A 9,517-nucleotide genomic window follows, 5' to 3' on the forward strand; every position below is an offset into this window, starting at 1 on the left:
GGGGAGTGTCGGGAAAGCGAGATCCGGGTGGAACCCAACGGAGTGCCCGTCGCCGCCGCTCCCGAGACCGCACCGAGCAGCAGTACTGTTGGTGTGTGAGAGCTCGTACACGCGGGCGAGAGTCTCACAAAGAGCCTCACCGTCGCGCACACAGACTACCTGTCTACCTACTCGTCGACTAGTCGTCTCCCATGTGGGACGTCAAGAGCGGGGGGGGGGTGTCAAGTTGCCCTATGTCCTCTGTGCGGACAGTAGGCCCTTGTCACAGCCCGCGAGGTTCGTCTCGATGCCCTGAGGACACTTTCTCCGATAAAGGTCCCAAGGGGCTCCCCTTCTTTTAGTCCCTATAATGAGGGCGATGAAAGAAATAGGGCTTTTTCTGCCCCCTTACTCTGGGTAGGAGCTGGACAGTCGCAAGTTGCTCCGTTATTACTTTCCGGCAAAGTGTACGACTGCCAGTTTTCCCACGATCTCACACAAGTGGTCCCTCTGACCAAGTGGAGATATCTGGATTTCCTACGTATGAAGGTGCATGGGTAGTAGGGTGTTGTGTCCTTTAAGGACGCCAAAAAGTAAGGTCCCTTATAGCATGGTCATGTTGGCAGACGGCAAGCCAATAAGGGACCGGAGCGTGGAAAAGCTTCACACATCTCTGCCGTAACGTCGGGCGATGTGTCTCCTCCCTACTCTCATGATAAAATGGACCTGCTGGACGACGACTACCGAGCGAGGTCCCTCCTTCACCGAAATGTCTGCCCAGTCGAGTATAGCGTAGACAGTCGACCCAAAGTACTATTTGACCTTTTTCTCGACAGGAGAAGAGGGTCTCATAACAAATGGACCCACACTTAACTTGAGTCGGGCGTACTCTCGCGCTGAGAGTGCCGTCTCTCACCTCTGCGACTGTCGAGAGGAAGCTGCGCAGGACGTCGCACCACTGTCGGGAGAGGCACTACGCCAGACGAGCCGTACTACCGTCGGCTGGTGCCCACTAAGGGGACCCAGAGGAAGTGTACTCTTCTGAGTCTCCACCAATAAGCGGATGCGTAGCTGGGCACGCTGTCTCCTCCGCGTACCACCAGTAGACAGCACCCAAGTCTGAATTGGATAACTTTCAGGGGTGCAGGACAGTCTCCCACCACCGGGACCCGTCTAATGCAGAAGCACAAGTGTCTGCGTAGAGAGAGTCCCACCCCTCCTTGCACGTACAGCGTCACCCCTTGTCACGACTGAGGTGTACAGGAAGGTGTATTGCACGACCTTAAACTAGAGGCATGCCTCCTCATTAAGTCGTAAAACGAACGACGACTGCTGAGTACATAACTAAGCGTGTCTGTTTCCTCGGCGCCGTCGGATGTAGTTAGCGGTCCCCCATGCGTCGCGTCGAAGACTTGTGTCGGTCTGCCGACAACTAGACCGCGCGCGCGTGGATGAGAGGTAGTCTCGTGACATACACGCGCCGCTCAACTTTTCCCCGTCTGGAGGTACAGGTCTCCTCCGGGAGCGGTCCTCCTGACCTCGGATGTGGGCTCGACTAAGCGGGTCCAAACCTCGGCCAAGCCCTCCCGCCTTCCGCGCTAGACAAGCGCGTGCGTCGTTACGCGGGAGACCAAGAGACAGTCGCGCCCTGAGGGGGGATCCCACCTGCGCAAGCGTGTAGCAGGTACCGCCCCTGACGACATGCCGGAAGGGGGTCAGGGCGACTAAGGGGCCAAAACCTGGCTCACGTCCTCCTCCCCGACAGTCACTAGGACTAACGGGGCCTCCGCGTGCCCGCAAGGACCAAAGGACGGATGTCGCATGCGACAGTCCGTCTTGCACCTTTTAAGGCACCGCCCCCCTGCGACGAGACGTCCACCTCCCTCGCTAAATGTCGGTGGGTCGACTACCGGTCGCGGATACCCGGTACCGGAGACTTGCCCCTTGTGAATCTCTCCAACCCAGAGAGAGTTCTACAACATTGCGTGGTAGCCCGCGGTCCCGCGCAGATGCGGCGTCTCTTCCGTTCACCTGCGCAAGGTCGCGACCAACATCTTTCTTCCCGGACTGGGGTGATTGCACGGGGGACCGGAGTGCACGACAGTAAGGAGGGTCACAACAACCTGTCCTTGAACGAAATCGTGTCTAGTTCCAATATACGCGACGGTATAGTAGAACAGTGCACCCAAAGCCCGGCCCTGCACAAGTCAGTGGGACTACTTTGCGGAAACGTTCCCAGTTCTGGAGACTGGCCCGGCGCGCTTGACCGCGGAGTCACCCTAGACAAAACCACAATGCGTTGATCGTTTCGGGGTACACTTGGGCCCTTCGTCCAAGGGGAATTTTACAATAGTCGGGTTACATCACGAAAACCGAATTGTAGTCGTCCCACAACTAAATAGCGTATAGACAGGCAGTACGGGCCTAGGCTCCCCGTCAAGCGACGAGATGCCGGATTGGGTCGGGAAATACGGTTTCCAGTAGTGTTCGTGAAAATTCCAGTTCTCACTAGTTGGGGACCTACCCAAAAAAAAGGCGGAGGGAGTATTTAGCCCTACTTCTTCGGTGTAGAGTAGAGGAGACGGGGCCACGCGCGCGACAGGACGATACACCGTGCGTTGACCGCCGGACCGCGGCAAGAGTCGCGGACAAGCACCGTGATATCTCTCGCGAGCTAGCCCGTTGGGAGACAGACCGTGTTGCCGACAGTGTGACCGGACACTCCCGACACAGTGTCCGTATACAGAGGAGACCCCACCTCGGGGCCTCTTGTAGTTCCGCGTGAGGTGGTCTCCTTAAAGGAGTGCCGAACCGTGCCTCCTTACAGGTCACCTTCTATAAACGTGCCGACGTAGAACCAGAAGGGGGACAATAAATAAGTGAAAAATAAACTCCCTTACAGAAGGGTAAGGAGAGAACTGTGTGGGACATGACCCCACAGGACAGCCCCACTCACTACCAGTCCCCTCGGCCGACACGCGGAGAGAGAGAGGACGGAAAACGTGCGCCTCTCGCCGGGTAAAAGGGGAGAATACCTCCCTACAAGGAAAAAGGAGACTTGTGTGAAAACCAACCTGCCTCACGGACCAGTCTCACTCACTGCAGTCCCTAGGTCGACACGCGAGAGGACGGACAGACGTGCGTCTCTCGACGACAAGGGGGGTGATGCTAGCGTCCTGGCTCCACCCTAAAGCAGATGAAAAGGAGTGTCGCCGGCCATACATAACACAAGGGTCGGAAGTGGGGCAGCCCTTCTATCCGTACAAACGAACGATACAAAGGTCCCATGCCACCACTCGTCAAATGCGTACCGGTTGTAGTCCGTCGCCGCCCCACAAAATCTCGTTCATACAGACACGAAGTATCACGGCCCGCCTGGGTCACCCCGCGTTCTGAATTGTAGTACGAAGCGGAATTGGGTTATAGCTATCGGGAATCTCCCGCTTCGGTTATGCTTTATCTTGACTCCAATGAGATGACATTGGGGTCGAAAGATACTCATTTACCGCGTCGGGAGATTCACGCCCCGGGTGACCGAGAATGCTTATCGACTTCTTTTCAATACAAACATACCCTCGTCTTAACGGCCCGGTGGGAAAGGATAAATAAATGGCCTTCCTCGGGCTCCCACCCCGGGTGGAACGCCCACCGCGCACCTGATGTTCACAAAAATCACGACGCGCCCCCGCGTCCTCCTCTACTGTATCGCCTAGTCGGGAATCTCCCGACGCGGAAATGGAGTTATCTTCGACCCCAATGTCATCCATGTTGAGTCAAAAAAGAGAAACAATGTCCCGTACACAGTATTTCCTTATGACCGGTCTGTAATGGAGTTGTTTTTTCTTGAAACATTATTTAATAATATGTCCACCTTCTGGTTCTACGTCGGCATGTTATAATCGAAGTTTGTGATCTGTATGAGGCTAATCGTGTCGAATTCCTCTTTAAGGAGTACCAATTAGCGGTAAGCTTATACAGGGTGTTAGACGGTAAAGATCTCCTATAGCATACGACACTTACGTGTCGGAAGTACGTGTCGTCGCCTACTGTAGGTCAAGTGTACGTCATACATACGACTAGTTTTGTAAAAAGACATCAGTTGTGCTGTCTGTCGATTCTTGTGTGATAGTTAGTAGTTTTGGCACCCTCAGAATTCGTACTGTTCCAACTAAAGATATTTGCCCTCATGAAGTCCTTCCAGCTGCCCCCCCCGATCCACCTCATGAAAACACTGGTGTCTCACACTTGCAACACTAGTCGACAACATCGCGTCAAGAAGGTCAAGAGTGTTAACTGCAACATGTCTGTGCTGCAATTGTGGTCACGACACTGTGTCACTGCGCGACTGTCCCCTGTGTCTCCCCGAAGCCCCCCCCGCGCAAGCGCACGCGCTTGGTCTCGGAGGCGGAGGGCTTGGCAGTTGGACCCGCAGCGACCCACCATCCCGAGGTCGGGAGGACCGCTCCCGAGACTGTACTCCAGACGAAACAAGTTGAGCGGCGTGTATGTCACGAGACTACCTCTCATACGCCGCGCGACGGGTCTAAGTTGTCGGCAGACCGACACAAGTCTTCGACGCGACTCGCATGGGGCGGGACCGCTAGACTACGATCGACGGCGCCCGGAGACAACAGGGACAACGCTGTAATGACAATACGCGAGCTCGTTTTACGACAATGAGGAGGCCAGCCTGTCTTTTAAGTGTGCAAATTACACTTCCTGTACACTGCCGGGACAGACGGACGCTGTACGTGAAGAGGGTGGCTCTTCACCAGACACTGTGGCCTCACACTGATTGAGACGGCCCGGTGGTGAGACTGTCCTTGCAACCCTGAAAAGTAATCTAATTCAGGACTGGGCGTCTCCTACTGTGACCGAGAGACGGCGGTGCCCCCAGCTACGCATCCCTTATTTGGTGGAGACCTCAGAAGATACACTTCCTTGGGTCGCCCTTGTAGTGGGCACGAGCCGACGAACGCTCGGCACCTCGCCCCGCAGGCGAGCCCCACGCGCAGCTCCCACAGCAGAAGAAGACCGGCACTCTCCAACGGCGAGAGGTCGCCCGACTCAAGTTAGGTGTGGGTCCATTGTTATGAGACCCCCTTTCTCCTGGTGGAAAAAGGTCAAATAGGTCTTTGGGTCGAAACTTTCTACGGGCTATACTCGACATTGGAGACATTTCGGTTGAAAGGAGGGACCTCGCTCGGTAGTCGTCGTTCCGCAGGCCCATTTGATCATGAGAGTAGGGGAGGAGAAAACGCCGGACGTTACGGCGAGATATGTGAAGCTTTTCCCGCTCCTGGGTCCCTTATTGGCTTGCCGTCTGGCGCAACATGACCCGTGGCTATAGGGACCTTACCTTTTGCGTTCCTTAAAGGACCACCAACACCCTACTCCCAGCCCTCATACCCGTAGGAAATCCCAGGGATATTCCACTTGGTCGAGGGACCCATTGTGTGAGATCGTGGGTAAAACTGGCAGTCGGTTACAACTTTGGCCGGGAAAAGTAATAACGAGCAACTTGCGACTTGTCAGCTCCCTACCCAAGAATAAGGGGGCGAAAGCCCTATTCCTTCATCGGCCCTTTCTTATAGGGGCTAAAAAGGAGGGGAGCCCCCTTGGACCTTTATCGGAGAAAGTTGGTCCTTCAAGGGCATCGAGACGAACCTCGCCGGCTGTGACAAGGGGCCTACTGTCCGCACAGAGGAGATAGGGCAAACTTGACACCCCCACCCCTCCGTTGACGTCCCACATGGGAGGACGACTAGGTCGGACGGGAAGGTAGGTAGACAGGTAGTCTGTGTGGGACGGTGAGGCTCTTGTGAGACTCTCGCCGCGGTGTACGAGCTCTACACAACCAACCAAACATTACTGCTGCTCGGTGCGGTCTCGGGAGCGGGCGCGACCCGGGGCACCTCGTTTGGGGTCCCACCGGATCCGCTTTCCCGAACACTACCCACGGAGGGTGTGCGAACGGGCAAAGTGAGGCCTGAGAGTAGCCTCCGTCATGTTGCGAGTCTCTATCATCCACACACGTCATTATTAGGGTGGGTACTCGCAATGGTGCACGCAGGTTACCCGAATAACACTGGCACACATCCACCGTCTAGGCCTGTCCTCCTTTTACGGCGCTCCAGCACCATTATTGGCTTTTCAATTTGGTAGTCGGGGGCCGTCGCTTGGGGCGACGGGATGGATTAGTTGTATAACCTCGTCGGACCGGCATCAATGACGCGAGACATTGAATAAGTCGGCTTCTAATTTACGTCCGAAACATTGCTTGGGACGAGGACCGATTATTGGCTATCCAGTATCCGTCGACCAAGGTGGGCCTCCCCCCCTATACACCCTTTGGTAAACTTTTGACTACTGTTTTTCCCAACCTTTAATTCGAGGGGAAAATAAAGGAAGTGTGAGGGGGGTTTGGCAGTCCCGGCCGAGGACGAGGGCCGGCCGAGGAGCACCTCGTTGCTGCTTGCTTCATGAAAAGGAAAAAGAAAAGGGACCACCCCCCGCCTCCGAGCCCTCCACGGGGACGGCGGCGGCTGCCGCTCAGACGGCGGGAGCCGACGAGAGCGGACGCGACAAACCGGCCAACGGCGACGACGACGGACGACGACCGCGCGGACGGCGACCACGGCGAACGCCGGAAGCGGCCGTCCGACCTCGGTCGGTTGCACGACCGCCTATGTCCACCGGCGCGACGAGGCGACGCGAGTACCGGGATGGTACGGTTTTTGACCCAGGCTTTGTCGGGAAGGCTCGACTACCTCGCAGTTTTTCGGGGTTTTCCTGGGGGAAGGGGACCCGGGGGGGGGCCCGAGAACATTGTCGGGACAACGTCGGTCTCCACCGCGACCTTAGGACTGCAGTAGGTGCGAGCTAGGAGCGACCCTCTGTCGGTGCTTGGCGCGTGGTCGGCACTCGCGGCACGACGGCGGAAACGGCTAGAGGAGGCCGGAGGGACCTCGGTGCCACCCACTTGCGAAGGTGGTCGCATTGGTGGCCTCAAACGGTCGTTGCGCTACAACAAGCGAGCGGCGTTCTGCGGAACTTGGCGTTGTGGACCACGCGGGGCCAGTCGGGACCGCCCGCTGCTATGAACTAGGAACCCCTCCGGTTTGTGTCCCGCGGCAGGCCGCTGGTGTCACCGGACGAATTGGGGTTTTCTTGCGCAGTTCAAGACGAAGGTCTCGCCCCACCAAACGCTTTTGGGAGCGCTCACTTAAGGGAGGTGGATCACCTTCCCTTGTTCCACCGGTGGCCTCGGAGTGCGTTTCACTCCGACTCTCATCATGAGGCGCGTACACGCTCAGAGGATGAGTGGAGGTGTGTGCAGTGATATCCACATGAGGCGTTACCACGGCGCTCATGGGCTTATTGTGACCGTGTGTAGGTGGCAGATCTCGGACAGAGGAATGCCGCGAGGTCTGTGGTTTAATAACCGAAAAGTTATAACCATCAGGCCCCCGCAGCGAACCCCGCTGCCTACTAATCAACAGATTGGAGGCAGCTGGCGTAGTTACTGCGCTCTGTAACTTATTAACCGATAGATTAAAATGTGCAGGCTTTTGTAACGAACCCTGCTGGCTATTAACCGATAGGTCATAGGCAGCTGGTTCACCCAGAGTGGGGGATATGTGAAACCCATTTGAAACTGATGACAAAAGGTTGGAAATTAAGCTTCTTTTATTTCCTTCACACTCCCCCCCAAACCGTCAGGGCCGGCTCTGCTTCCTCGGCGGCTCTCGTGGAGCAGACGACGAACGGGAGTACTTTTCTTTTTTCTTTTCTGGTGGGGGGGCGGAGGTTCGGGACGGTGCCCCTGCCGCCGCCGACGGGCGAGTCTGCCGCCTCGGCTGTCTCTCTGCCTGCCGCTGTGACCGGGTTGGCCGCTGCTGCTGCTGCTGATGCTGCCGCTGGTGCCGCTGCGGCTTCGCCGCAGGCTGGAGCCAGCCAACGTGCTGGCGGATATCATCCACCTGCTCCGCTGCCGCTTTCATGGACTCTACCATGGCCAAAAACTGGGGTCCGAACAGCCCTTCCGAGCTGATCGGAGCGTCCAGCAAGACCTTCCTGGCCGGCTCTGTAACAGCCGCCTGTTGCAGCCAGAGGTGGCGCTGGATCTGCGTCATCCACGCTTCGATCCTCGCCTGGGAGACAGCCACGTATGCGCACAGCGTGAGCGCCGTGCTGGCCGCCTTGCCGATCTCCTCCGCCTCCTCTGGAGCCACGGTGGTGGGCCGCTCCACCAGCGTAACCACCGAGTTGGCCAGCAACGCGATGTTATTTGCCACCGCAGACGCCTGAACCGCACATTGGTGCGCCCGGTCAGCCTGGCGGGCGACATACTGGTCCTTTGGGGAGGCCAACGTAGGGCGCCGTCCGGCGATCAAGTTGGCCTGCCTAACCCCAAAAAACGCCGTCAAGCTCGGATCCAGAGCGGGGGTGGTGGGGAAACCCTCCTCAGTGAATCCCTCCACCTTAGTGAAAGGAACAAAGGTGGCCACCGGAGCCCTCAGGGTCCTCGGGTTCGCCGCAGCCCCCTCCTGTTACCTCCTAATGGCTGGGAAGCGCGGCCAGATCGGGTCACTCCTGCCCGTCTGAACCCGGGAAAAAACTCCGGCCATGTCATCCAGCGCCACCCTTTCCCGTCCTGGGGGAACGAGGAGACCTCTGCAGGCTGCCGCCTTGCCGATGATCTCCGGCAGCTCCAGCATGATGCCCCCCAACGCCGGCAGCGCCGTGGCAACGGAGAAGGGGACCGCGTGCTCGGCCGCCACACCCGTACCTCGCTCCCGTCCGGGGGGGAGGGGAGAGCCGCATGGCCATGGAGGGAGACGGGGTAGGAGTCGTCCGACTCCTGCCCAGCACTCGGCTCCAGAGACAGTCTGTTGTCCCTGTGCTCCTGGACGGGCCAATCGTCCTCCTCAGCCGCAGCAGCTAGAGCGTCCGCTCTTCGCTTCCTGTCGGCTGACGGGAGACGGGCACAATGCGAACAAGCGACCTGCTGGCTGAGAGCCGCGTACGCGTGCTCTGGCCCCAGGCAGGATTTGCATATCGCGTGTAGGTCATAGCTCATGATATACCCCGTCTTACATGAGGGACAATCACGGACACAGTTGTTGCTCATGACTTAATTTTCCTGTGCTTCAGTACTGCTGCTGGTTGCTGAAGAAAAGAACGCCTTCCTATTTATACCGGAAGGAGGCCCGAGGGTGGGGCCCACCTTGCGGGTGGGCGTGGACTACAAGTGTTTCAGTGCTGCGCGGGGGCGCAGGGAGATTACCCAATAGCGATAGCCTTAGAGGGCGAAGCCATATACGAAATAGAACAACATGCATTCATACTTGCCAATCCTCCCGATTTTCGCGGGAGACTCCCGATTTCCCGCATTTCTCCCGATTTCTGACAAAATCAGATTTACACAGGACTGTTTCCACTCAGACTTTAATACAGCTACACCATTGTTTGGTTTCCATGGTAGCGCGTCTCTTTAGTAGCGTGCACAACTGAAAGTCTGAGAGGGTGAGGCAGA

At 57.3% G+C, this 9,517-nt stretch overlaps 1 protein-coding gene across 1 annotated transcript; it reads right to left on the bottom strand.

The window, feature by feature from the left end:
- Window positions 1–7,281: 7,281 nt before the first annotated feature.
- LOC104963197 (uncharacterized) lies at window positions 7,282–9,112 on the bottom strand. The gene is made up of 3 exons (XM_010791763.1): window positions 8,771–9,112; window positions 7,902–8,462; window positions 7,282–7,859 (listed from the first exon to the last, which is right to left on the bottom strand). The coding sequence occupies exons 1-3, from the start codon at window positions 9,110–9,112 to the stop codon at window positions 7,698–7,700; spliced, it is 1,065 nt and encodes a 354-aa protein (XP_010790065.1). The 3' UTR covers window positions 7,282–7,697.
- Window positions 9,113–9,517: the final 405 nt, after the last annotated feature.

Source organism: Notothenia coriiceps, unplaced genomic scaffold (assembly GCF_000735185.1).
Source record: "Notothenia coriiceps isolate Sejong01 unplaced genomic scaffold, NC01 NC01_scaffold00035762, whole genome shotgun sequence".
Taxonomy (NCBI): Eukaryota; Metazoa; Chordata; class Actinopteri; order Perciformes; family Nototheniidae; genus Notothenia; species Notothenia coriiceps.

What these genes read in the sequence shown, in the direction of transcription:
- LOC104963197 (XM_010791763.1), bottom strand. Translation starts at nt 9,112, where the DNA reads ATGAGCAACAACTGTGTCCGTGATTGTCCCTCATGTAAGACGGGGTAT. An exon ending in CCCCCCCGGACGGGAGCGAG is followed by an intron (nt 8,463 to 8,770) that starts GTACGGGTGTGG and finishes CCTTTCACTAAG; the next exon opens with GTGGAGGGATTCACTGAGGA. An exon ending in CGGCGAAGCCGCAGCGGCAC is followed by an intron (nt 7,860 to 7,901) that starts CAGCGGCAGCAT and finishes CCAACCCGGTCA; the next exon opens with CAGCGGCAGGCAGAGAGACA.